This window comes from Cuculus canorus, chromosome Z, assembly GCF_017976375.1.
Source record: "Cuculus canorus isolate bCucCan1 chromosome Z, bCucCan1.pri, whole genome shotgun sequence".
Lineage (NCBI taxonomy): Eukaryota > Metazoa > Chordata > Aves > Cuculiformes > Cuculidae > Cuculus > Cuculus canorus.
The window spans coordinates 5335109-5362047 of NC_071441.1; the positions used below are offsets into that span (position 1 = coordinate 5335109).

The 26939-nt window shown below is 44.5% G+C and overlaps 2 protein-coding genes across 4 annotated transcripts; one reads left to right on the forward strand and one right to left on the reverse strand.

Moving 5' to 3' along the window:
• The first annotated feature begins 747 nt into the window (after positions 1-747).
• Positions 748-12180, forward strand: NIM1K (NIM1 serine/threonine protein kinase). 2 transcript variants are annotated; one of them, XM_054053651.1, is made up of 4 exons: positions 748-1659; positions 2099-2428; positions 7581-7849; positions 9935-12180. In XM_054053651.1, the coding sequence occupies exons 2-4, from the start codon at positions 2137-2139 to the stop codon at positions 10682-10684; spliced, it is 1311 nt and encodes a 436-aa protein (XP_053909626.1). In that variant the 5' UTR covers positions 748-1659; positions 2099-2136; the 3' UTR covers positions 10685-12180. The 2 variants fall into 2 exon arrangements, with proteins under 2 accessions (XP_053909626.1, XP_053909625.1); XM_054053650.1 differs by having other exon boundaries at positions 781-1146; positions 1285-2428.
• Positions 12181-12328: 148 nt separating this feature from the next.
• Positions 12329-26717, reverse strand: HMGCS1 (3-hydroxy-3-methylglutaryl-CoA synthase 1). Of its 2 annotated transcripts, none has more exons than XM_054053649.1 (10): positions 26569-26717; positions 18631-19088; positions 18109-18234; positions 17427-17591; positions 16549-16717; positions 16255-16425; positions 15391-15497; positions 14926-15051; positions 14494-14657; positions 12329-14100 (listed from the first exon to the last, which is right to left on the reverse strand). In XM_054053649.1, exons 2-10 carry the CDS (start codon positions 19076-19078, stop codon positions 14008-14010), a joined length of 1569 nt encoding a protein of 522 aa, XP_053909624.1. In that variant the 5' UTR covers positions 19079-19088; positions 26569-26717; the 3' UTR covers positions 12329-14007. The 2 variants fall into 2 exon arrangements, with proteins under 2 accessions (XP_053909624.1, XP_053909623.1); XM_054053648.1 differs by lacking the exon at positions 26569-26717 and adding an exon at positions 21905-21924.
• Positions 26718-26939: the final 222 nt, after the last annotated feature.

A 26939-nucleotide genomic window follows, 5' to 3' on the forward strand; every position in this document is an offset into this window, starting at 1 on the left:
GTGCAATCCTGCCAGAAATTGTCCTTTACCCAAATGGAACAAGAGAATGAATAGAGAATGTAAGATTTCAGAATAGTTTAGGTTTTGGCTTGCTTGGAGATGGGATGTCCTTCCACACAGATTTTTTCCTTCCTTGGTATGAAATTATAAGTTAGAGGGAGCATTTGCTGCCAGTTGAGGCTGGCTTGATGGGAGAATACCGATGATGTTGTTGAGGGTTCCATTTGATCTCTCCCCTACTAACAATTTCAGGATTTGCCCAGTAGTCATTACACTCTAGAGAATAAAATACGATTATTTATTATTATTTTATACTTTTTCTGTCAACCTTGAAAATGGCTGATTTCTTCACGGGACTAAACCAAAACAGTGACAAGGGTTTCAAAGATGTCGTGGGACAAATTAATTCTCTCTCTTTCACAGTTATTTATAAACTGTGTCAGCCTTAAGTTTACAGCACGCACAGTAAGAAGGATTCCCGTCTCAGAGATGTGACAGGGGAAGTGGTGGACCTTTGTGTCCCCTGAGGCCGGGTTGAAGCCAGGCTCTCTGCATTTCCCTGGGCAGAGCTGTCTGCGACGTGGCCACAGCATGGAGAGGAGAAGCAACTTGTAAAATCACTCATATGCGTCTCAGGGCAAGAAGCGACTTCCCAGAGGCTGCATCTGTCACCTTGGCCTCTCCGTGGAACCAGCTGAGTGCTTTTGTGTCATTCCAATTCCCATTTAATGAAATCACCGCCAGCTGCCCTTTCTTTGCCCTTACCTGGTGCCGTTGGCCTCTCCTCCTTTGCGCACGCAGGAGATGGAGGTTTAGAGGGCAGCTCCGCCTGGCTGTGTCACACGCTCGCTTCCAGTGCAGCACCTTAGGTGACTGTTTCCCCTCCCTAAGCTCTCGGCTTTGAGTTACTGGTTTAATTCTCTCCCCCTCAGTCTGGTGAATCTATACACAACAGCACTGAGGTGTCTCCCGCATTCATCATTCGGGCAGCGCTGCAGGCTGAGAGCAGGGCAGGTGAGCATTGCCACCGCCTGCGCTTTCCTGCCCAGCTCACACTGCGCGGTTAGAGGTTGCTGATCAGCAACGAGTTTTAAAGGTTAAAGAAGAAAGATAAAGAAGAAAAAAAAATGTTCTACTGCTTTAAAGGTAAGTGATTGATTGTGTGTTTTCCTGTTCTGCCAAACAGAGTTAAATTTGTGAAACTGTATGTGGTGTGCTGTCATTTATCAAAGCGTGTGGCTGTTACGTAAAGGTTTTAATGACTTTCTTCATCTGTCTGCTTAGGAACACCGTGCGTCTGGCGAAGTTTTGAGAAGGCTCAAGGCTTTAAAGAACACTGATCTAAATAAAGGAGGGTTAACGTGACATTGCAGTTGCTTAATCCTGTATTGTCCTGCCATGTGACTGCAGGGATACGGAGGCGCAGCGTTTCTTTCGCCTAGTGCACAGATTATGCTTTTCCTGTCTTCTTCCAGGATCATTTGCTTTGTTAAACCTGCACTGGGAAGGAAACAAAGGGGTGACAAACTTTTTACAGCAAGGCTTGGTGACATTTTCAAGGCACAGTGACAAGTACACAGGCTGAAGAATGAATCCAAGGCAAATCTCACGTCCAGCTCTTGGACCGGCAGCAGAATCGGGAAGAACTGCGCTTTTAAGGTCAGCCATTCGAAATGAAGTGGATTTATTGAGAGTAGTTAATCAGCTATTTGTTTGACTTCTGTCTATCAAATTACTTTTCAAAGCTGCAAGGTGAAACCTGAAAATTTGTGTCAAATGTTTTGCATGTGTCAAATGTACTGCATAGAGAGAGAGCAACTCACTGCTTTCTTGCACAAAGTTTACAGTTCTAATTGCAAAGCTGCTTTTACCTTGTAGAAGAAGATCCTGACATACTAAATCAGTCAGAGATGGATATAAACAGCTTCCACTTTTATCTCTGATTTTGAACAGAGCTGCAATATGTAGATACACAGTAATTTCGAACTAATCCTTGGACTTTCAGTAAGCTGCTTTTTTTTGCTATGTTTGTCATAGCGTCCGTTATGTGCAGAACTACGTATCTGTACAGAATTATTTCATTTATACTACTTATCAGGACATCTCATTAAATGGAGAAGTGAATACCTATAGACTATGACAACAGGATACACAAATGGAGGAAGTCTTGGAAAACACCGCTATTCCAGGTGGCATCGCGAGGACAGTGGAGAAGACGATGGCCACCAGGAGTGCTATGGAGAAGGTGAAGAGGACAGGCAGCACAGGCTGACCCCATTTGAGAAACTAATGCAAGATATGTCCCAGAATGAAAAAGTGGTGAAAGAATTAACCTTGGGAAAGAGAATTGGCTTCTATCGAGTCAGAGGAGAAATAGGAAGTGGGAATTTCTCACAAGTGAAGCTTGGAATTCACTCCCTAACCAAAGGTAGGCACTGCCATGTGGGCCACCTCCGTGCTCAGTGTCCTAGCTCTGTACATATGCCAACGGACCTCTCTGGGAAGAAAGGTGCTGTCTGTAGCTTAAAGACACGTGTAGTTTGTATGTGTTTTGTGTTTGGGTTTTGTTGTTTTTGTTTTGTTTTTTTTTTTTAATGAGTCTATGAGCAGAATAACAGACAAATGCTTAGGTTTGGATTAGGCTTAAAAGAAATCAGAACCATTTTCTCTAGATGGCAGCTATTACAAAATTCACCTCTGCCCTTCATGGAGTTAACACATGTCATCCCATGGCTCAGGCACCCCAGGCTGTGAAGATGATGTTGTGCCTCCCCTCCTGCAACTTGTCCTGTCTGTCTGACGCAGCTCATGGGCTGCAGGGCTGTAGGCGCTGAAGCCTCAGGACAACGCTGCTGGGCAGACTCCTGCTCGCAGCCAGGGCTGGCAAGGCTTCCTTTGCCTCGTCACAAACGTTACGAATACTCAGTCACAGTAATTTTGGTGGGAAATTTTATGCCTGTTTTACTGGCTTCTTTGTAGGTGTTTCCTTGCTGCAAAAAGCTGGAGCAAGGTTATAGGTGTGGGCTGAGCTCTGGTGCAACGAACCCAGCGGCTGTGTTGAACTGTCAGTTGTTTTTTTAAGTACAGAAAAGCACCCTATGTGCCACTTCTGGGAAAAACTAAAAAGGCAAGTTAACTGCAGCAAACACTTCCATGTGTTTCCTTATAGGTATAACCAAGAACTTTTTGTCTGTCCTGCCTGTGACTGTTTGACAATAACAGGCACTGTTCTTGTTTTCCCTCAGGCAGGAGTAGGTTTGCCCACACCTTTGTACACTACCATCTTCTGGGTTATTCCTCATAGTCTTCCCTTTCCAGTTTGATTGTCTTGCCTTCCCTCCATTGTCCTTTAGGGGAGAGAATGAGATAAGACCCAACACCTTTGTGCCTTATTTTCTTTTGTTATTTCCTCTGACCAGCCCAGACTGCAGAGGTGTGAAAACTCACATTTACCCCTTGTGTGAAGTGGTCGTTGTACTGGGAATCAAAGTGGTGGTATTTATTATTTTTTTGAATTTAAGCTTGCTTGTTCCTAAAGGTACTTTAATTCAGTGTGGATTTTTTTTGTTGTTTTCCTTGTTTCAGACAAGCATCTGTTCTACTTCTTCTGTTCTGTATTTTTTTCCACAGAGAACTTACTGTGCTTACTGTTGGAGGAAATGCTGCTCCTGTATTGGGAACAGGAGAAATGCTACTGAAAATGCTACTTAGAGGGGGCTTATAAGAAAGATGAGGCAAAACTTATCAGGGCCTGTAGCAACAGGACAAGCAATAATAGGTTTACACTAAAAGAATGGACATTTAAACTAGGTATTGGGAAGCAATTTTTTTTTCACTGAGGGTGGTCAAACACTGAAATATATCACCCAGAGAAATGGTAGATGCCCCAAGATGCTTTGACCTGGTCTAGCTGAAGATGTCCCTGCTCACTGCAGAGGGGTTGGGCTAGATGACCTTTATGGTCCCTTCTAATCCAAACCATTCTATGATTCTATGAAATAAAGTTATAAATTTGATCTGGCTGAACTTTTTACCTGTTTTTACCTGTTGCTAAAGGTGGCTTTAGCATTTGAATGGAGCTGACTGTAATATTTTGAACTTCACTGAATATAGTGAGATTGGACAAACTAAATACTAAAACCTTTTTTTTTTTTTTCTTGAAATGGTTCTTTTTCATCAGAAATCTCTCAAATTACTTTTCCTCAACTTGTTAGTAGCTTTTTTGGTTAACACGTTCACTGGGCCAGGAGTTAATTTCTTGATGACAGTTCGCATCTGTCATAAGGAAGGAAGGATGAAGAATAGACATCTTCTGGCTCCTCTCTGCCTGTAAGCTTATCTGTCCTCATAAAATACAGTATGTGGATTGGAGACCAGAAACATGCACACATGTGTACACGCATACACAAACCCCACACTACCAACAAAGAGGATTCTGCTTTTTTCCAGCAGATGCACATCATTCTGTTGGTAATGAAGTGATGTTCCTGTACAGTGCTAATAAGTATGTCCTTTTTTAGTTGATTATATAGATACAAAGGCTTCATCATTAATGCTGCTTGGATTTTTGTGGCAGAGAGAGGTGTATGTGTTGTTCCTCAGGTATTGTCATAGTGTGAAGTTCTAAGTATGGCCTTTCTTCTTACGTGTCATTCTATATTAAAAAAGGAAACTATTTTGTTCTTTACTAAGATGAGCTTTTGTCACAATCGTGTCTGTGCTGTTCTGTAGCAGCAGGACAAGTGAAAACAGTTTTCCAGAGGGAACGAGGGAAAAACTGCAGGATCATACAGGATGAAGGACCTTGTTTCTCTTATAAGGGCTGTCTTTGTTGCTTAGAGGATGCAGGACAATCTCTGGTGCTACAGTCTATATGGGGTTATTCAGGGCATCGCCCACTTTATTAACCTGAGATTGGCAGAGATTTTTTTTTCCAGAGACCTGCTTGTGAAGGACTGTAAGGTTCCTAAGCTCTGTGCAAGCTTTATTTTACTTATCCTCCAGCTGGCAAACGTCGTGTGAGAGCACAGTTAAATAGATGGCAACTAGGAGCATCCAAAGTTTACGTCTAGTAAAAGGCAGTCTAATGTGGCAGGAACATCCAGACACCTAGTTTTCCTTTATATTAAAGCAATTTTAACCTGGTTCTGTCTGTATTTTCCTTTTGCCATGATATCAAACAGCGCTTCTTCCTGAAATTATTTCTCAATCTTTCCTTAACTTCTCCTACTAAGATTTAAGCTAGATCTTTCCAAACCTCAGCACACACTGCATACAATCAAAGTCTTTTGCTGCTCACCTTTAGTACTTTGGTATATAAGCCGCCTGCTAAAAATGCCCTTGTTCCGCACTGCTGCGGTGCAAAGGTAATGCAAGATTTCAAACGAAGCATTCTTTGGAAGCAGAGGGAACAAGTATAAAAAGAAAAGGAAGGTGTCAGGTTTTACACTCTAGGTGGGTTGGTTTTGTTTGCATATCATGAATATGCAACTGTCACGATGTAGATTCAAAGGAGCTCAGTCCGGATTTATGGTGGTGTGTGAAAAGGATCAGGCCCTTCAGTTCTAAATGTTCTTTTTTTTTCCCCTCCTTTTCCTTTTAAAACTGTGCAGGAAAACTGACCAGGAGGAACAGTACATTTCCAGCAGAAGCAAAGGGAAAGACTTTGGGTTTTTACGGCCCCAATGTCCCCAGCTTTTATAAAGAAGAAGTAATGATGCAATTACATAGTTAAGATTGTAGGAATTTTTATCCCTGTAGTATCTAAGCATTTAGTTGAGCAAATGTTACCTACTGTGAGCTAATGCTCTTTCCATTCGGTTTAGGTGATCAATAGCTACCAGCATGGCAAAGGCTTTAGTCTTTCACCCCTAGGTCAGCAGTCAGACCGCTGACAGGATCAGTGTCATGTGCTGTTAACATTCAATAGCTGCATTTCCTCCCGATTCACAGTGCCACAATCAGCAGCACGCAGGAGTAGGTATTGCTTCCCCAAGGTTTCCGTGCATGGGACAGGTCAGGGGAAGACTGCCCTATGCTCAGCATGGGCTTCTTCTGAAAATAGGGACTTCGAGAGATAATTCAGCACCCTTCACAAAAATCTCAATTGCTTGGAATATCTTATGTTACCGAGAAAGGTAAATACACCAAACATAGTTTTTTCTTGATCTGTACAGAAATGTGCGTCTGTATCCTTAACGTTTTCTTTCTTATGTTGAAATACTAAACTTCAGTTAAATGACTTCATAATATTAAAACATTTGGAATGTTTTCATACCAGAACATACATACAAATATAATAGACTTCTCACTCGTCTCTTAAAGCAACAAGTAAACAATACTTTTTATTTTAAATTTACACCCCTGTCCTAGAAACCAAGGGCAATTTTTTTTCTGAAAAATTCTATAAAAGCGATCACTATGAAATCTGTGAATGCTTAAGTAAGATATTCTTGGGGAAAAAAACCTACTTACCAGGAATAAACAGTTGTTTTTATTGCTATGATTCAGTTTAATTTTGCTGTCCTGACAAGTTACACAAAGCCACTGTAAACCAATTTTAACCTAATCCTTCAAACACCAGCTGTATTCAGTAGAGCAAAGACAAAAGCCTTTACGTGAAAATTAATAGAGAAACGAAAGGGCAGTTGTGATTAACCTATTCGTACTGCTCTGAGAGGCCCCGGAGCTGCTGCAGATGTGTGTCTGTGTTTTGTGGCCCTTGTCTTTGCTGTAGGAGTACTACAGAAACATGTAAAACTTAACAGCAGCTTTGCATTACCAGGAAAGCATAGGACAGCTAGGTTTGCTGTCTTACAGGATTCCTGCAATTTCTCTACTCCTCTGTCTTTTTTTCATGGATTCATGGCCCATTGTGGCACACAGACACAAGAATGTACTTCTGCCGTATTCTGTACAGTACCAAGAACTACTCATGTGTGGACGCACTGGAAAAACTGGCACAGCTGTCCTGAGAAAGACAAACATCTGCAACAATGATTTTGGTAACTAAGAATTTGTCAGGGTGTGGGATAAGAAGTCAGGAAACAGTTCTGTAAATTGTGCCAACTTAAGAACACCTCTCCATTCCAAACGTGGAGGGTTATAGCCAGAGCCCCTAAACTACCCCCAAGTTTGACTGTCTGCTCTGCGATAAAACACCTGAATTTGATACCTCCATTAGTATGCAAGACTAGTCTTGCACCTGAAGAGTTTCGAGTTAACAATGAAAGAGGAAGTGCAGGTTTCCTTTACCAGCTTTCGACACCGAAAGCAGATGCTGTAACTGTGGCCATCAGACACATATTAGTGGAGCGCACTAAGAGAGCAGAAGATCAGATCAGCCCTTGCAGTACTCCATCAGCCGCTAGCTACCTGAGCAGTGAGGAGGATGCCACAGATGGAAAGGGGTACAGCTGTTTGTGAAAGACGGCAGGGCTCAGCAGGCCTCTGCGGCTCAGCTTACACTGAGCAGAGGTGAAACTTTACTGCACTTCTATAACGCAGCATCGTTTTAAGTAAATATTATTCCCATTTATACTCATTGCATTAACAACATGGAAAAGTGTTCTTCTTTTCAGAGAAAGTTGCAATTAAGATTTTGGACAAGACAAAGCTAGATCGGAAGACGCAGCGCTTGCTGTCTCGTGAGATATCCAGCATGGAAAAACTGCACCACCCAAATATCATCAGACTGTATGAAGTGGTGGAGACACGCTCAAAACTGCACCTGGTGATGGAGTACGCAGGAGGTGGGGAGCTCTTCACTAAAATCAGCATAGAAGGGAGGATGCTAGAAACAGAGAGTAAAATAATTTTCTCCCAGATCGTGTCTGCAGTGAAGCATATGGTAAGTTGCTCTTCTTCCATAGGCATGTTGCCCCCCACTGTTGTAGCAGATTTTGTGGATGTATCTTCTGGTTTTCAAGTAGTAGGTTTACTGTTACCAAGATTTCAGGTCCACATTCCTGAGGAGAAAAATAGCTAGAGAAGTGTTGTCTTGAACTTATCTGAACTTACTGTCTCTCTGTTGACAGCTTTTGCAAGAAGACTGAACTAGGAACATGTGGAGGGTGGAACATCCTTTTAGCCACAGCATTCCCTGGTCTGCTTTGAGTTGCTGTAGGCACCAGCTGACAAAGCTTCATTTCTTCTCCCCACCTGCTTCAAAACATAAGATCAGCTGCTCTTCTGCTAGAAAAAAAGCATTCCAGAGAAGAGGCTTGCTTATTAATCGGTGTGGTAGACTGGCACTTAGGACAGTTAATTACTGGTCCTCGCTTTAGTGCCAAACTGTGAAGTTAACACCCAGTAAGTCACTTCCATTTGTCTAGTCTCCCCTATCTGGATTTTTGATGATGGTATTACTGCAGACCCCAGGGCATCTTGTCCAGGCAGAAAAGGAGCAATTAACTGCTTCAGTACCATCTCCTCTAAACCTTGCACAGCAACTACAGTTACATAAAGCAACAGCGTAATAACATGGGAAGACCATTCTAGTCATTTGTTAACGTTGGCTCAGAGTGCCCTCCGGTGGCTCATATTCTCCCGTCATGTAATAGCCCCAGGTGGAGGGAAAAGCCAGGGTTTTCCCAGGCCAGATATCTACAAACGGCATTACAGGCTGCTTGTGGCGTGTGTAAACAGTACACAGTTTTTAGATATATTTTGATGAAAAGTTTATATGGTCCTCTAAGTGATGGATTAGTTTCGACACCATTTCCACAGAACACATACTCAGCAGTAAATGAAACTTACTTCAAGATCACATGTATTTCTTCATGTATAAACCCAGACTACCAAGATGGTCAAACTCTTCACTTGCATACTTAGACTTCTGCAAAACTTTTTACTTTTGCTAAGCCATCAAATCCAGGCTACTGAAATCACACCTCACTGACGTCAGTCCACACAAGGACAGAAGATCCCTGCCTGTTATTGATGACAAAGACCTTAGGATGCTGAAGGGTAGGTTTCCTTTTTGCCCTCAGAGTCATGAACCTCATTACTTGAAGGGCAGGACAGAGAGCGCTCAAACATATCTATTCTTCCTAGTTACTTCAGAGATGAAGCTAAACCCTTACAGGTATTTCACCACTAAGCAGAGCAAATTCCATTTGAGTCCTTGGTTACTACTGCCAGTAGAGACAGTAAGTCCAGATAACTTCAAGACAACACTTCTCTAGCTATTTTTCTCCTCAGGAACGTGGACCTGAAATCTTGGTAACACTAAACCTACTAGTTTCTGAGGGCAAAAAGTGGAAGTTACTGTGGATTTATTTATTTCAGTTCTCAAAATGAAAGTACACCACTGAATTGGTGTCCTGTAACAACACGGAATACTGCAAGTGTCTACGGTCTTTTCTTCTACCACCACCAGCTCCTCACAGGACACTAGACCACACAGCAGAACTGTAGCTATTTCCTTTATCTGTGATTATGTTCACTTGGCAAACCAACTGTCTTCACTTCTTAAGTCCACAACTTACAATGTATACAAAAATGGAATTAAGAAATTATTTTTGTTACTTGCATCACTACAGAGATGTAGTAACTGCAAAAGCAAGTTGTTCAGAACCCTGAAAACAACAGATTTTGTACATGAAGATACTTCGGCTTGTAGGATTAACCATGATGCTACCACAAATCTGCTTCATGAAAATATTTGATATTAGTTAACAAGGTGTAACTGCTAATCTTTAAAAAAAACCCAAAACTCTCTTCCCATCTTCTCCACTTAATCTATTTTTTTTTTCAGTAATCAGTTATATTTGTTCAAATACTTAAAACTTTTGATTTCATTGCAATACTTATCTCTGACTTTGTCCAAGGTAACCCCTTCTCTCCTATGTGGTTATTCATCGATGACAAGAGCGAGTCACTTAAAAACTTCCCTGTGAACAAGCTAACATGAGATTTTCCTCTTGTTCTACAGCATGACAATAATATCATTCACCGGGACTTGAAAGCAGAAAACGTCTTCTACGCCAGTAACACCTGCGTTAAGGTGGGAGACTTTGGATTCAGCACAATAAGTAAGAGAGATGAAACTCTGAATACTTTCTGCGGCTCTCCTCCTTATGCTGCCCCTGAACTCTTCAGAGATGAAAACTACATTGGCATTTACGTAGACATTTGGGCACTAGGAATATTGTTATACTTCATGACAACGGGGATCATGCCATTTCGGGCAGATACAGTGGCCAAACTGAAAAAGTGCATTCTTGAAGGGACATACAGTTTGCCTCCTTGCCTCTCAGAAGCTTGCCAGAAACTGATAAAAGGAGTCCTTCAGCCAGTACCAACTGAACGATACTCAGTCAAACTTATTATGAACAGTGAATGGATGCAAGGGGTACAGTACCCCAAACCTTTACAGCCATTTAAACTGGAACCAAAGTACTTATCAGACACCAATACGCTCAAAGAGGAAGAAATAGAAGTGAAAAATATTCTGGAAGAGCTGGGTATCACAGAAGAGCACATTCAAAATAACCAGGGAAGAGATGCACGCAGCTCAATAACGGGGGTCTACAGGATTGTTTTGCACAAAGTACAGAAGAAAAGAGCACTGGAATGTGTTCCTATCATGTCCCATCCAGACCCCAAGGAACAAGACTTGAGGAGAGGAATCAGTCCTTACAGTGGGCTGAAGCACACATCCAAGCTGTGTTCCATTTTATAATTGCACTAGAGGCTTTCTACTCAGCATATTTAACAAAAGGGTTTATTCACTTTTCAGGAGTTCCAGTGTGACATTTTTTGTAATTTCTGAATAAACCAAAATGCCTCATCTCCTTTGCTTTTCTGAAGTCACAGTGAGCTGCTCACACACAGAGCTTTCTCCCATCTGTTTGCCCCTTGTGCCAGAGACACAGTATAGCCAGTACAAAAACAGGATTAAGTGGAATAGCCAAGAGATCATTAGCAGGGGGTGAACTTTTAGTAAGGATCAGATAGTATTGCATTTAATCTGAGACTCTCAGTACATGCATATGACAGGTAACTCATTGTGAAGCTGTGCATAACCTTGACCCAACATTACCACTGCAAACCAGGGCAGTTTTTATAGAGAACTAAATTTAAGCAGAAAGCAGAGAATCTAAATCGCACGTTCTTCTTTAAGGCTTCTTCAGCAAATTAAACATGATAAAATGTGTGTCAGAGCTGATTTTTCCCCCAGTTTTATTTAAATAAATAGCAGTGCTAGTGTTGACCACAGTTCATAATTTGTCACAATTCAGAGAGGCAAATTAGGATACACTGCTTTAATCCTGCACGAGTTTTTGCAATTCCTAGTGCAGAACTGTTTGGGCTACCATCTGTTAACCTCCCAACATCTTCCAGTACTTTCACTATTCCACCAGTATAGAACTGTGCAGACTCCAGCTGCACTCCAATAAAGGAAGTTTTCAACATAGTCCAAAACTCAAGTAGTTTAAATTCTTGCTTTAGCACTACATACCAGTAACCAGAGTGCAACCAGTAACACTATCCATTTTTATATAGAGTGGTACACGCTTGTACTAACTCCTGATGTACTATATTAGAAAAAAAGGCTGGCACAAAGCCAATTGTGACTTTCTTGACCACTGCCAGTTAAAGGTTGCATAGTCTGGCAACTCCAATTGCTCCGAGCATCACCAAGATACAAATACTCTGATTTTAAGCTTTAATTGCTTATTTTATACTTAAATCTTCTACACCATCAGCTCCATCCAAATGGTGGAAGAGTGCAGGCTGTTCTCTGAAAAGGTACGGATGAGATGCCTGAGCTGAGGGGTAGAGCTTGTATGGTTTTAGCTAAGGGAACTAAAATGGTACAGCTGGTGCTTTCAAATTTAAAGGCAAGATGCCTCATCAGTTATGGGGACTAATAAACTGATAAGATGATAACATAAGAGAGCAACAGAGTGACTCTGAAAAGCCACTCATGGGAAAGTGGGCTCAGTGAGGCTCAGGTAAGTATAAAGCAAGAATCTGTCCCCCTTCACAGTCTGACGGGGATCAAACAATGCCATCTTTGATAAGACACTAATAAAGATTAGTAGTATTTCATAAGCTGGGAATTAATTCCTCCACTATAAACACTTTCCATACAAAAGCATTTAAGGTACCTTGAAATGCAGCCCTGAAATAACAAAGTTCTACACCAGCCTAAGCAAACCTATCTTTCCACTTTCATAGTGGAATATTAATGAATGATCCAAAAAGTCCACAAAGCCTGTGAACCCAGAACATCAGATTTTCACAGGGCCAGTTTCCTCTTTCTTTCCTGTTAAAGAAAAAATAAGCACCCTGCAAACCAAACAAGTCAGCATTACTCCAGCAGGTTTCAAGTCTCTCAAACTTTATTTTAATAAAGGATCAGCCTCGCAGACCATGAGGTCCCTGTGGTTAACTTTGTGCCAGTAGCTCACTCCTTGGCTCGTCCACTGCCAGCAATGGACTTTGTTCCATGGCAAATTGCTATTCTGTTGCCAAGATAAGTTTCACAAGGGCAACCTGAACCAAAATATTAGCAAACACTATCGTCATGCATCTTTGCTCCATCATTTTCAGCAGAACAAACAGATTAGTATTCATCAGTTTATAATAAACAACTATTTTACCAAGGCTTGACTGTACAAATACAGCAAGTTATCAAATCCTAGTAAGTGACAGAAATACAAACACTTCATTACACACAAAAAATGTAATTTAACAGACAAGTCATTTTTTGCTACCTTATATTAGATAATGTAGCTTTGTTGAATTAGCAAAGAAATAAATTCAACAAAACTTCATTCTGTACATTAGCTCAATTTAAATATAATTACAAGCTTACAAGGCTCATGTCATAGTTCATTTCCAATCTGGGCTTGGAAAAAATCTATCCCCATAAGAATTGTGCATCTACCACTTGCAAAACGGACAGCTTTTAGCTTGCATGTTGGGAGGAGGAAAGAAAAAAAAGAAACAAAATCCCACTCCTACAGACTATCAATTGTGAGAAGGACTTCAAAGTACAAAGCCAAATTCAAAGTTAGAAGTAGTCTTTCAGAAATGTATTATATATAAAGAATAGTGAGAGGCTAGAGGTCCAGACAAAGTGATCTTTCTCCCTTCCTTCATTTGCCAATTAAAATAGTTCCATAATATCAAAAAGACTTATTTGAAAATTCTGCTGCTTTAGATACTTCTACAAACAATCCTGAAAAGTGCCAAATCAAGGAGCCCATTTTTTTAGAAGAAAAAATTACTACCTCCCTTTTTTCCTGTTTCCTCCCAGGCTGCTGTGATTTATAATATAGGTATAAAACAGGTAATATGAATGTTAGCGGGAATTACATAGTAACTAACATGGTGGGTAACAGAGTTTCTTGGAAGAAAACCACCTGTCAGTCTAGCCTTTCTTGATCCTGTTATTTTGACAGAGGAGCAAGATTCTACTCCAGCAACAAGTGTTATTTGCTGCTATACCTGTCCAAAAGCAATAGGTTGGTGGGAGGTAGAGTGGGAGAAAAGAAGGAAGGTGGTAAAGGGAAAGAGAAGTGCAGTATTCAGAAGACTGACTGCTTATGTCAAGGCACTGAGAACCCTAACACTAAAAGCTGGGACTGTTTTGCCACACACTTGAGTACAAGTAGAAGTAACAGTGTAGGTTTCAAGTCATTTCACATGAAAAGAGCAAGCAGAAGATTCTTTTTTTGCTTTTCTACGTACAAAGACCTTGTAATAGACTACAGCTACTACTCAGCAATTAAAAAAATCCAGACATGTTAAGGAATCCACACAGCCCCTGGCAAGTCCCACCATCCCCAGTATATTCATGATTTTAGTGTTCTGAAAACACTGTAAATATCAGCACACCATATTATGACAAATCTTTTCAAGGAGCTCAAAACAGGTTTTCCATGCTCCAATGAAGTACTACTGTACACTGAAACTTCAGCACTACTGCAATCCTTTTTCTCTCCTTCACCCTACCCTCACACCTTGTTTCATTCCCCACCTCACAGAGGTATCTTAATGCTCCCCATTGGAAATGGCAACAGTTACGCCTTCAGATTCTGTTGTTGCAGGGATTCTTGGCACTTTCTTAGCAGGGCTTGGGATGTGCTAAGAAGAAGGGAAAAAAAACATTAAATACAGTTTTCTAGTTGACAGACATTCATACTTCTTGGCTAGTCCAGCGCTCAAAACATTCATGCTAAACTGGGTGGCTTGATCTTAAGTCAATCAAATTGGTCATACTTCATGCAAACTGATTACGTGAAAAGAGCCAGTTTGTTGTTGTTTCATTCTTGTGCAGTTTCATTCGTTATGATGAAATGTACTTTTTAAAGTCCCATGTTCAATTTTTTACTTCTGGCTTGTATGCTACATGTTAACCAAGTATTTAATATAACTCGTTAATCCACATTCTCTTCTAACATACATGCACATGCTAAGACAAACACAAAAACCGTTCCACCATTTCTATCAAGCTTTAAAAGAGTGCCGAGTGTTCACCTCATGAACTACGCCTGGGTGGACAACTTCAACTCCTGCCTCCAGAGGTCCATCCCCCATGAGTGGGCGCCGTGCATAAGTTCTCCTGTGTTTTTCATCCACACGCACAAGGTACCACGTTCCCTCAAAGAGATCTTCTACCGAACACTGTGGAATATAGTTTGCTGTAAAAAAGATAGTGACATGCTGTCAGCTGGTTCCTGGTGAGAATTTTAAACACAGGCCTTGGCAGTTTGCTTGTAGTGAGGAAAAAAAAACAAGCCTGTGTTTTCATCACAGCCATGTTGGGCCAATGAACACAAGCTACTCTGAAGCGGATGGGGGGTTGGACATTTCCTTCATTCTACACCTTGACCATTTCAAGTCAGGTGAATTAAGCGATGAGCACTTTTCTGTAAGACTAGGAATGATTTGTATTTATGAAGTTCTTACCCAGATGATGCGTTTCCTGTCTAATCTTCATGTTTTCTGCAAAAACCTCAGGTGCAATGCATTTTCTTGAGTCAAGTCTTGTTTTGAGATCAGAAAGGCTAGCAGTTATTTTGTCCAGGGCAGAACCTACAATACAAAACCACTGAGTCAAGTAGCACCGACACTGAGAACAGCACACAAGCTTCGTAACATTTCAAGCCCATTCCAAGTTTTCCCATTACAGAAGCTAAACTTTTAGTCATTTAATAACATTCCAAATTACTCAATCAAAATGTTAACAGAGTTTGAAGAATATTATTTGCCCAAGCAGACAGTTAAACATTCCCTGGAGCTGGAACACCTTCAGTTTAGCACATTGTCACTAGGCATTGCTTTGCAGGTCACTCAACACTGGTGGGTAGTGTAACAAGGCATTTAGAGGAAAGCTATAGAGGGAGTTAGTTAACACCTCTTCCTTTCACTCACCAGGAGTGGCATCCTGCGTGACTCTGATGGAATACAGTGTAGCAGCAAAACCAGAGCCATAGGAGAACACACTGATTCTCTGTCCTGCCAGCTGCTCCGGGGAGTACCTGCACGTCAAGCGACAGTGATAATTAAGCCAAGGTGCCAACTCTAAATAACTAAAAGTGCAACTAGCATAGAAAAAGCAGCCAGAAAATTGTATTGACTAAAATACACACACAGAATGACTTTTAAACATACAAACACTGTGGTTCAGTTCCAAAACAGACTCAGCAGAACAGCAAAGACAAGCCCAGAATACAATTACCTAGAAGGCAGCCAGTTTTCATATTTTAAGCCTAAAATGAACAACCACATCTTGGGAGGAAGAGTCATAACAAAGAAAGAAGGATCCAAGAGATATGGTTTAATTTAAACTTAGCATGATTTTGTAAAAGTCTGTCATTGCAAAGAAAAAAAACCCCACCCAAATTGTTAAGTAAATACTAATTAAATTTGGCTTTGCTTATTATAGTGAAACAGAGAAGGCATTCCAATTGTTTTCCACTGCAGTGGGGTTTGGGTTTTGGGGTTTTTTTTTTGCAGATGTTGACGGTGGGGAAAAAATATGCTTCCTTACAAATAAGGCCCTATTTTGGAAGGCAGAAGCAGCTGTTTCAGATCAGCTTCCAACACATATTGGTATCTGCTTATCACTTTGAACTGATTGTGTGTGCAGAGTAATTTAACTTTACTCTTTCTGCTTAAGGCAATGTAACAGGAAAACGTTTGCTAGATGGTGCTTTTACAAAAGGCTTTCTGAAACAGAAAGCTTTTATGACCTTACATATGAGAAGCTATAATTTTCCACGATTTTGTGCTTACTGGGCTAGAAGAGAGGCAAGGCAACCATAGACGGAAGGGGTATACATATTCCCATTCTGATTGGATACAAGTAACGAAGCTTTGGTTTTCTGATTGAAGAGCTCTGCACTGGCTTTCATAAAAGCTTTTTCCACATCTCTGTCAAAATATGTATCTTCAAGCTTTACATCCCTATCAAAAAAAAGTTCAGAAAGTTACTAAAATAGCAGAAATTAAAAGCAGACCTTGGATGTCTAACAGGTTATGATTACATAAATAAAGAAAAGTAAAGTACTTTACAGCAGCAATTCTCACCTGAAAGCCTCCAGACCACTGAAAACACCATTTGCTGTTTCTGGGTTCTGGTCACTGAGAAAGTCATTCAGCAAGAGCCTGGCCACGGATTTCTGTACCAGCTTACAGTAGGGAGAATGAAAGATCATGAATCCAAAGTCATTCAAGGTGAAACGTCTGTCTGTTCCCTCTGGAAGTGGCAGAAATGTTGTGTTACAACTTAAGTTTATTTAGTACTCACTTCACTTATAATTAGTTGGGTGGTAGGATACGACACATTGTAACGCATCAGCATATGAGAGACAACCATAAGCCAGACTACTGCTGCCAAGATCATTTAAAGCGCTGCTGCAACTTCTATTTAAAAATTAGCTTCTGACCAATCTTTTCCACCAGCTAACAATATTTGCCCTTCTAACGGAAAAAAAGGCTGTAAGCTTTACAGACTCTCCATGTCTACCCAGCACTCTGACATAATGAACCATCTACTTCAGTTAACGATCTGATCTTCACACCTATGCTTTAATTACTGAACACAGAGGGTAAAAAAAAAAAATCAGTATTCTTACATAACATGTAAATAGTAAACTCAATATCTTAATAGCTTGGATGGAGGGGGGAATAAGAGGCATTTAAGTGAGGTATTATAGATGATGCATGAAAAGCCTGTAGAGACTGCTGCTGACTGACCAGCAAGTACTTAGCCACAGCAGAACAGAAATAAGGCACTTCTTACGAGAGACGGCAAGCATCTATGTTGCCCAAGAACACACAAAAGCAAAGGAGGGGACACATATACTCATCTTTAGACTGGATGCTACAACTTGGAAATACAATGTTTGTGTAGTTACACATTCCAGCATTTGCCAGATCTTGTGATGTCACGTGAGGCTACATACCCTTCTGCCACTGGGCATGGATTTTGTTGCGGTAGACAGCATAGCAGCGATCTAATGCACTGAGGTAGCACTGTATAGATAATTTGCCATCCACTACAGGATATTCGGAGACCATGTCAGGTTTATAGAAGTCATAGGCATGCTGCATGTGGGTTCCACGCAACCCTGAGGGACAGAAATCGGCAAAAGCAGAAAATCACTTTATTCAGCTACTTTGAGTAAATTTGAAGGCATTACTTAATACATGTGAGGAAATAAGGAACATTTGGCCATAGTCAAGCAGGTTGTCAGAGCACGTCAGGCTCTTTGAGGTAATGTTTCAAATGCTTCTCAATTGCCTGTGAAGTACGGTAGGGACTGAGCATGAAAAACAAGTAATAAATTTTCATCGCTTCGCCTTGGAAGTAGAGCACTGTGTTACTCAGCTCTAGTCCACTCCTTGTCACTTTTAATGGAGAATCCTCAAGAAAAAAAAAAATATCTAGAAGCACCCTGCTATTCCTTGCTGCTTCCTAATGCAGGTCTTGGCTGAGTTAGCCCAGAGCAACAGGAGATAAAGTTCAATTTCTGACACTGGTGGGACCTAATCCAGCCCTCCAGCAACCCACAAAATACAGGGGACAAACTTCAGGACAGATCCAGTTATCTTGCTGAATGGTATTTGTTTTCTCATGGGACTAACCTCTCTCAAAAATTAACGGAGCATTTGGACCAACTAGCATAGCAACAGCACCAGCTCCACCAGTTGGCCTGGCATTTCCAGTGGCATACACGGCTATGTCTCCAGCAACAACAAGTGCGTACCGTCCTGTGAAAAACACAGAGAAACAACAATGAGAAACAGCTGAAAACCCAGCATATTTTAATAACCACTAGCAATTTTTAGACTTTGGTTATGAAGGAGATGATCTCAAGATTAAGGAGCTCTTCCACCCTCACTTTTTCCCCACATTCCAGTTTCCCAGCAGCCACAGAAGCTTACAGAAAATGACCAGTGATTATTAGCCACATGGTTATTTTTTTGCACTGTGATTGAACTAGTAGCAAATGCCCAGAGCATTTAAGAAAAAAACTTCAGAAGAGAAAAAAGAGTTTACTCTCTGGGGGTTTTTTTATATGTTTAGACATGAACACTGTCATTACAAGGTAGACCACTCATAACCAGAGGACAATGCTACTTTCCCAGAAAATACCATGAACTTACCATCCCAAGAACTGGATTCAACCCAATTAACCGCATTAAAGAGAGCAGCGGTGCCTCCATAGCATGCATTGGTGGTGTCGATTCCTTCCACATCCGTGTTACCAGATTCCTCAAAAAGCTGCATCAGGACAGTCTTTACAGATTTTGACTTGTCAATTATCGTCTCCGTTCCAACTTCCAATCTCCCGATGCAATCATAGGAAAGGTTGTTCCTCTCCATGAGCTTCTGAACCACAGTCAAGCAGAGAGAATTGATATCCTCCCGATCAGAACAGAACCCCATCTTTGACTGGCCAAGCCCGATGGTGTATTTCCCAGCATCCACACCATCATACTTCTCCAGGTCTGTCTGGTCAACATATTGAGAGGGAAAATATATTTCTAGCGCAACAATGCCCACATCTTTGGGCCAACAGGATTCAGCATTCACTGGAAGCGACCCAGGCATGGTGGCAGATCTTTAAGAAAAAAAAAACAAACAACATCACAATAGCACCTATTTATTGACATCCATTCCGAGAGACCTACTTTCATTTTCCGTAGGTTTACAGGAAAAGTTAAATGTCAGGTGTTCTACAAGGTCATTCACAAAAGGCAAACCTTTGCCTCCCAGAGACTTTGGTCTGAACACATTGTAATCATCATTAGGGACCTTGTAACAGTTTATATTTAAAAAGTCCCTTTAAGTGAGAAAAAACAAATTTCAGCCCTGGAGAGAAAAGATGTAGGTTAAGACCAGGTTATTTCACTGAAGCACACTTAACAAGTGTCAAATGCTGGAGAAATTAGTACTAGTGTTCACTATTTTACTCTTGCTTACAAGCGAAGTCTCAACTTTACACAACCAAGCTAGAAACATGGCATTTTTTTAATGCTGCTACTTGAGAATTTAAGTTTAAAAATTTACCTTTATCAGGAAATCTCTGCCTTAAAAAAGGCCAGGACTTTTCAAAATTGTTCTGATTTATAGACTAAGTGACCTAAGCCACTCATTTTGTTTACACTTGCAACAAAGGCAGCAGATTTTTTTTTTGTTTGAGGGGTTTTTAAATTGTTATTTTTATTATTTTTGGTTGGGCTTTTTATTTGTTAAGAGTACACTGGAATGCCAAAACAGATTAACTCCTAACACCAGTCCCGGAGGAATCTTTCACAGGCTAAGCTGAACACACAGGATTCTCCTTGACAGACTAAGTTTTCTTATTTTAACCTCAAAACTTCACTGTCACTATACTGTAGGACATACGACATCCTATTACAGTATTGTTATCTCTACTACCCAGACAGGGACCACTGGAAAGGCACCACCTTCCTGTACTTTGCTTACTTCCTCATGGAACGCTTGCCCCTCTTGTGCCCAGCTGCACGTACCATTACACTGACCTTACTCAGCTTCTTCCATAAAACCACCAAGAGCTGTATAAAGGAATAAAGCCATTCTCTGCAGGAATGATGTCTTTACACGATATATTTTGAGGCAAGAGTTAGGAAAGCATTGCATTTTCTGTCAGAGGGGCAGTCTGAGATGAGACCTCAAGTAAGAGTGTACTACGCCACTCATTTTGTCTCCAACACAATTTCATTCACGTCCATAACATACTTAAAATAACCTATTTAACTTAAGACTTTCTTGTAGGCTGCTCACAACAACAAACAGAATTACAGAATGCCCTGAGCTGGAAGGGAACCACAAGGATCATTGAGTCAAACTCCTATCCCTGCATAGGACAACCCCAAAATTCACACCATGTGACTGAGTTGTCCAAACGCTTCTTGAATCTTGTTAGGTTCGGCACCATGACTACTTCCCTGGGGAGCCTGTTCCAGAGCTCCACCACCCTCCTGAGTAAAGACTCTTTTCCTAACATTCAACTTAAACCTCCTCGGCACATCTTCCTTCCATTCCCTTGGGTCCTATAATTGTACACCAGAGAGAGAGGCACCTGCTCCTCCCTCCCTTGCAAGGAAGCTGTCGACTGCCGTGTGGTCCCCCCTCAGTTTCCTGTTCTCCAGGCTGAACAGATTAAGTGACTTCAGCCGCTCCTCATAAGACTTCCCCTCCAGACCCTTCACCAACTTTGTGGTCTTCCTCTGGACACTCTCCAGTAGCTTGATATCCTTTTTATATACTGTGAGACCCAAAAATGCACACAATATTGGAGCTGGGGCCACACCAGTCCAGAGTAGAACAGGACAATCCTCTTCCCTCGACCAGCTAGCAATACTGTATTTGATGCACCCCAGGACATGACTGGCCCTCCTGGCTGCCAGGGCACACTGCTGGCTCATGTTCAGCTTGACAAAGCCCAGAACCTCTAGATCCCCTTCCTCGGGGTTGCTCTCCTACTCCCCAGTCTGTATGGACATCCAGGGGTGCCGTGTCTCAGGTGTATTTGTGCTGAAGTGTTTAACAGGATTAAGTGCTCACTGAGACCCTGCACTACAGCACTGTCACAATTTTCAGCAAAACCACTCAATGCCAAAAATGCCAGCAAATAAACTAATACTAGCTCTGGAGTTTTAGAAAGTGAGCACCCTTTATGAGGCCTGGGCAGCACAAGGGGTGAACTCCCTCCGCTGTGTGCAGGGAGACATGAGCTGGGACTGAGTGCATTTCCTGCTTACAGGCAGATGGAAGCACTCTCCCAGAAATCTTATGCATATTCTATTACTTTCTAAGGGCTAATTTCAATGTTATTACGAACTTGACAGCAGTCGAAACTCTCACTAATTTGGAGCTTTGGAGCCAGCTCTGTGCTTGACCTTGGATTGGAGACAGAGAAACATGCAAACAGAGGCAAATACAGACGAAAACACTTCTGTTCAGCACAGACCACACTGAACACTAGGCATTCTCATCTCCAAGAAAGGTGCAGCGCCTGGAAGAACACTCACTGAGAGAAAACACGCCGTCAGAGGGGCATTCTGCCTGACTTTAAACAAAAGAAATACAATGACTTAGGTGACTCTTAACTCTGCTTTACCTTAAAGCAAAAATATTCCCCTTTTTCTAACAGTAACTCCTCTCACCACCGCCTTTGGCTCTCCCAGTGCCCCCCACGCCCCCATCACGAAGCTCCCCCCGGCTCCATTAGGGCTGAGGAGGGCGCCCGCCCCCCCCCCCCATCCCGGCGCCTCAAGGTTACCGGTCACCCAGCCCTGGAGGGGGGGGCGGGGGGGAAAGGAGGGACCGCGCGCGCCCACCCGCGGCGCCGAGCCCGCGGCCCTCCCCTCTCCCCCCTCCCCTCCCCATCCCACCCCACCCGCGCCTCACACAGCGACCGCGGCAGCGGCGGCGGCAGCGACGTGGGCCCCTTTACACACGTTGCGGAATCCCATGGCCGCCTACCGGAGCGGAGGGACTGCGCATGCGCGCGGCGGAGGCTGCGCGTGCGCCCCCTGCCGGCCCGAAACGCGATCGTAGGGGGGGGAAGGGAGCGCCGCGCCGTGACGTCACCGCCGTGCCGTGACGTCATCGCGGTCGAATTTACGGGGGGGATCGGTTCCTCGCACCTCGTCGCTGCCGCTCCCTCCTCCTCACCCTCCTCTCCTGCTCCATCGCGTGGCTGCTCCAGCCCAGGGCCACCACAGGATGCAGGTTCCCGTGGGTCACGGGGCATCTCCTCCTGCTCCAGCGTGGGGGCCCTGCATGGGCCACAGGTGGACACCACGGCGACTCCTCATGGGCCGCAGAGGCACGGCCTGCTCGGCCACAGCCTTCTCCAGGCTCTGCAGGGCAATCTCTGCTTATGGAGCGCCTCCTCCACTGACCCCCGAGTTCTGTTCGGAGCTGTTTTCCTTGCGTCTCGCATCCGGTGTCTGCAGGGCTGTTTCTCCCACACCTCGTTTCTCTCTTTCCACCACTGCCTAAGGCCAGACTGACGAGTCCAGCAAGCCCTGGCAGCTCAGTCGCATCACCCCCTGCCTCCCCCTCTCTCCCGCTGCTGCAGTCCCTCCACTCCTCATCCACCCTTCTCGCAATACGCTATCACTGAAGCATCACCTCCAACTGCCTTGGCTTTGGCCGGCGGTGGATCTGCTCCAGAGCCAGCCAGCCCCAGCTTCTGGCAGCCTCCGGCAGCTGCTGCCCTTACAGCCCCTCACCTTCCAAAACCTTTGCTGCACCAAACCAGGACAGGGGCTTAACTTCACATACATGGTATGTTAAAAGGAAATAGATGCAGCACAGAATGGACTTGACCCGTAACAGCCACAGACCAGACCTGGAAATTTGGTACGCCAAAAGGATTTGCATCATAGGTAAGGGCTAAGGAAAACACTCTGCTCCATGCTTGCTCCTTACAGAGCTTTGAGATCAGACTGGCACTTAATTCACATTACTCACTGCAGCTCTCTCAGCAGACAACATAAAGGGAGGCTCTTTCTGCGTATTCAAGGCTCACCAAATCATCAAATGGTTTGGGTTGGAAGGGACCTTAAAGATCATCCAGTTCCACCCCCCCTGCCATGGGCGGGGAAATCCCACTGGCTCAGGCTGCCCAAGGCCCATCCAACCTGGCCTGGAACACCTCCGGGGATGGGGCAGCCACAGCTTCCCTGGGCAACCTGGGCCAGTGCCCCACCACTCTCATGGGGAAGAAATTCTTCCTTATCTCTAGTCTAATCCACCCAGCATATCAGCAGTCAGGACTATCGGGCTGTAGCGCAATGAAAAACATGGCTTTCTAAGCTTGCTGCAACCACTGAAGGAAATGGGACATGAGACATCTTAAGTCAGTCAGTCATCACAGAGAAACAATTGTTTACTTGATGTAAAACAAACAGACTTTTGTCCTCCCTGGTCAAACAGCAAGGAGCATTCCATCATTTGAGTTTTTAGTAAAAACAGAACACTCAAGAGTACTTTTAAAAGACCACGAATCCCAAATGCTTCAACAGAAAGAAATGAGAAACCTGCTTTGTTTTGCATCCCCTTAATATTGTGTAGGGAATGAATGAGCAGCATAAGCCAGCCACAGTTTTCTGCTGGCATTCCCAGAAATCGCATCTCCCACAGCAACTGGTAGCTTTCACTGCCTTCGTCAGGAATTTAAGAATCTTCTGCAAATTTCGCTTTATTATTTCGAGTGTTTAATTGATCCAGAGCACTTGGTTGGAAGGTGGAAAACAATCCTGTTTGCAAGAAGCAGTGCGTTTGGTAACTCCCTTCAGTGTTTTACCTCTGGGGACCTCTGTGGATGACAGCAGAGCCACTCCAGGCTGTTTCCCAGCACCGACGATCTGGCAGCCTCAGCTATGGCATCATTTAAATACACATCGTTATCCCCCCGGAAGGGAACAGCTTACGGGTACCAAGCGCATCCCTGGACTGGTCAGGACGGGCACTCGAGAACGTGGCATTCCCTCTGCCACTCAGACCACTGGCGAACGTGGCATTCCCGCATCCCTCCCGCCCCGCGGGACGACGCGAGAAACGGGCAAAAACGCCCAAAACACACCCAACGCCAGAGACGGCCCCTCGGGTTCCCCTCCGTTGAACCCCACCCCACAATGGTGGGCGCCGCGACCCCCGAAACCGACCCGCAAACGCCGTCACCGAAGGCGGCGGCGTGAACGGGCGGCGCCTCTGTCGCGACAGCGGGAGGCAGAGCGGGGGATGCCGGGCGCCCATCGAGCCCCGGGAGCCTGCCTCGGGGACACCGGCGCGCCCCGCTGCTTTGTAATTGCTTCCTTTCTCACTCATCTCTTTTCTCTTTATTCTTTTCCTCCTTTTTCTCTCCCCCTTTTCTCTTTTTCATTTCTTTCCCCCTCCCCTTTTTTCCCTTTCCCCCTTTTTCCTACCCTTTTCCCACTGTTTTCTTCCCCCTTTTTCTCTTTTCCCCCTTTTTCCTCCCTTCTTTTTCCCCCCCTTTTTCCTCCCTTCTTTTCCCCCCCTTTTTCCTCCCTTCTTTTCCCCCCCTTTTTCCTCCCTTCTTTTCCCCCCCTTTTTCCTCCCTTCTTTTCCCCCCCTTTTTCCTCCCTTCTTTCCCCCCCTTTTGTCCTCCCTTCTTTTCCCCCCCTTTTTCCTCCCTTCTTTTTCCCCCCTTTTTCCTCCCTTCTTTTCCCCCCCTTTTTCCTCCCTTCTTTCCCCCCCCCCTTTTTCCTCCCTTCTTTCCCCCCCTTTTTCCTCCATTAATTTCCCCCCCTTTTTACTCCCTTCTTTTCCCCCCCTTTTTCCTCCCTTATTTTCTCCCCCATTTTTCTCCCTTCTTTTCCCCCCCTTTTTCCTCCCTTCTTTCCCCCCCTTTTTCCTCCCTTCTTTTCCCCCCCTTTTTCCTCCCTTCTTTTCCCCCCCTTTTTCCTCCCTTCTTTTCCCCCCCTTTTTCCTCCCTTCTTTTTCCCCCCCTTTTTCCCCCTTTTCCTCCCTTCTTTCCCCCCCTTTTTCCTCCCTTCTTTCCCCCCTTTTTCCTCCCTTCTTTCCCCCCCTTTTTCCTCCCTTCTTTCCCCCCCTTTTTCCTCCCTTCTTTTCCCCCCCTTTTTCCTCCCTTCTTTTTCCCCCCTTTTTCCTCCCTTCTTTTCCCCCCTTTTTCCTCCCTTCTTTTTTCCCCCCTTTTTCCTCCCTTCTTTTCTCCCCCCTTTTTCCTCCCTTCTTTTCCCCCCCTTTTTCCTCCCTTCTTTTTCCCCCCTTTTTCCTCCCTTCTTTTTCCCCCCTTTTTCCTCCCTTCTTTTTCCCCCCTTTTTCCTCCCTTCTTTCCCCCCCCTTTTTCCTCCCTTCTTCCCCCCCTTTTTCCTCCCTTCTTTTTCCCCCCTTTTTCCTCCCTTCTTTCCCCCCTTTTTCCTCCCTTCTTTCCCCCCCTTTTTTCTCCCCTCTCTTCCCCCCTTTTTCCTCCCCTCTCTTCCCCTCTTTTTCCTCCTCTCTCTTCCCCCCTTTTTCCTCCCCTCTCTTCCCCCCTTTTTCCTCCCCTCTCTTCCCCCCTTTTTCCTCCCCTCTCTTCCCCCCTTTTTCCTCCCCTCTCTTCCCCCCTTTTTCCTCCCCTCTCTTCCCCCCTTTTTCCTCCCCTCTCTTCCCCCCTTTTTCCTCCCCTCTCTTCCCCCCTTTTTCCTCCCCTCTCTTCCCCCCTTTTTCCTCCCCTCTCTTCCCCCCTTTTTCTCCCCTCTCTTCCCCCCTTTTTCTCCCCTCTCTTCCCCCCTTTTTCTCCCCTCTCTTCCCCCCTTTTTCTCCCCTCTCTTCCCCCCTTTTTCTCCCCTCTCTTCCCCCCTTTTTTCTCCCCTCTCTTCCCCCCTTTTTCTCCCCTCTCTTCCCCCCATTTTCTCCCCTCTCTTCCCCCCCTTTTTCCTCCCCTCTCTTCCCCCCTTTTTCCTCCCCTCTCTTCCCCCCTTTTTCTCCCCTCTCTTCCCCCCCCTTTTTTCTCCCCTCTCTTCCCCCCTTTTTTCTCCCCTCTCTTCCCCCCTTTTTTATCTCCTCTTCCCCCCTCCCCTTTTCCTCTTGTTTTCTCCCCCTTTTCTCTCTCCCCTCCTTTCCCCATTTTCTTCTCCCCCTTTTCCCCTTTCATCTCCCCTCTTTTTCCCCTTTTTCCTCCCCTTTTTCCTCCCCTCTTTTTTCCCCTTTTTTCTCCCCTTTTTTCTCCCCTCTTTTTTCCCCCCTTTTTTCCTCCCCTCTTCCCCCTCCTTTTTCCCATTTTCCTCCCCTCTTTCCCCCCCTTTTTTCTCCCCCCTTTCCCCTCTTTTTTCTCCTCTCCCCGTTTTTCTTTTCCTTTATTCTTCCTGGTTTTCTTTTCCTTTTTTCTCCTCTTTTTCTTTCTCCTTTTTCTTTTCCTTTTTTCTCCTCTTTTCCTTTTCCCCCTTCTCCTTTTCCTTTCTTTCCCCCTCTTTTCCTTCCCCCTCTTTTCCTTTTCCTCTCCTCTTTTCTCTTCGCCTTTTTCGCCCCCTCTTTTTCTCCCCCCCCCCTTTTTTTTCCCCCTTTCCCCTCTCTTTTCGCTCCCCGTACGCGCCGCTCACCCTCTCGAGGCGCGTGTCCCTCCTCCGGTGACCGCCGCTCAGCCGTGCACGGGGGAGCTCGGGGTGCCGGCGCCGGTCGCCTTTAACCCGCCGCGCGTCGAGCGGCAGCCGCCCCGGCCAATCGCGGCCGCCTTCGCCCGGGCCCCGCCCCCCCGGCGGCCGCGGCGGGGGGAATGGCGTGAGAAAGTGACGCGGCGTGGCCAGAGGGCGGCGCGCCAATGGGGACGCGGCGGCGGCGGAGGGCGCTCAATGGGAGGCGAGCGCCGCGCGGGGGCAGCCAATGAGCGCGCGCTGCCGACCGCGGGTGAGAGTAGGGCGGCCGGCACGGGGAGGCGGTTGCCCGGCAACGGGAGGCGAGGTGCGCGCGGTGC

Excerpts from the sequence above, each read along its gene's own strand:
- NIM1K (XM_054053651.1), top strand. The coding sequence starts at position 2,137 with ATGACAACAGGATACACAAATGGAGGAAGTCTTGGAAAACACCGCTAT. Across the intron at positions 2,429-7,580 it reads AATTCACTCCCTAACCAAAG|AGAAAGTTGCAATTAAGATT; the intron begins GTAGGCACTGCC and ends TCTTCTTTTCAG. Across the intron at positions 7,850-9,934 it reads TGTCTGCAGTGAAGCATATG|CATGACAATAATATCATTCA; the intron begins GTAAGTTGCTCT and ends CTTGTTCTACAG.
- HMGCS1 (XM_054053649.1), bottom strand. The coding sequence starts at position 19,078 with ATGCCTGGGTCGCTTCCAGTGAATGCTGAATCCTGTTGGCCCAAAGAT. Across the intron at positions 16,718-17,426 it reads CCATGCCCAGTGGCAGAAGG|AGGGAACAGACAGACGTTTC; the intron begins GTATGTAGCCTC and ends TGCCACTTCCAG. Across the intron at positions 16,426-16,548 it reads AGTGGTCTGGAGGCTTTCAG|GGATGTAAAGCTTGAAGATA; the intron begins GTGAGAATTGCT and ends TTTTTTTGATAG.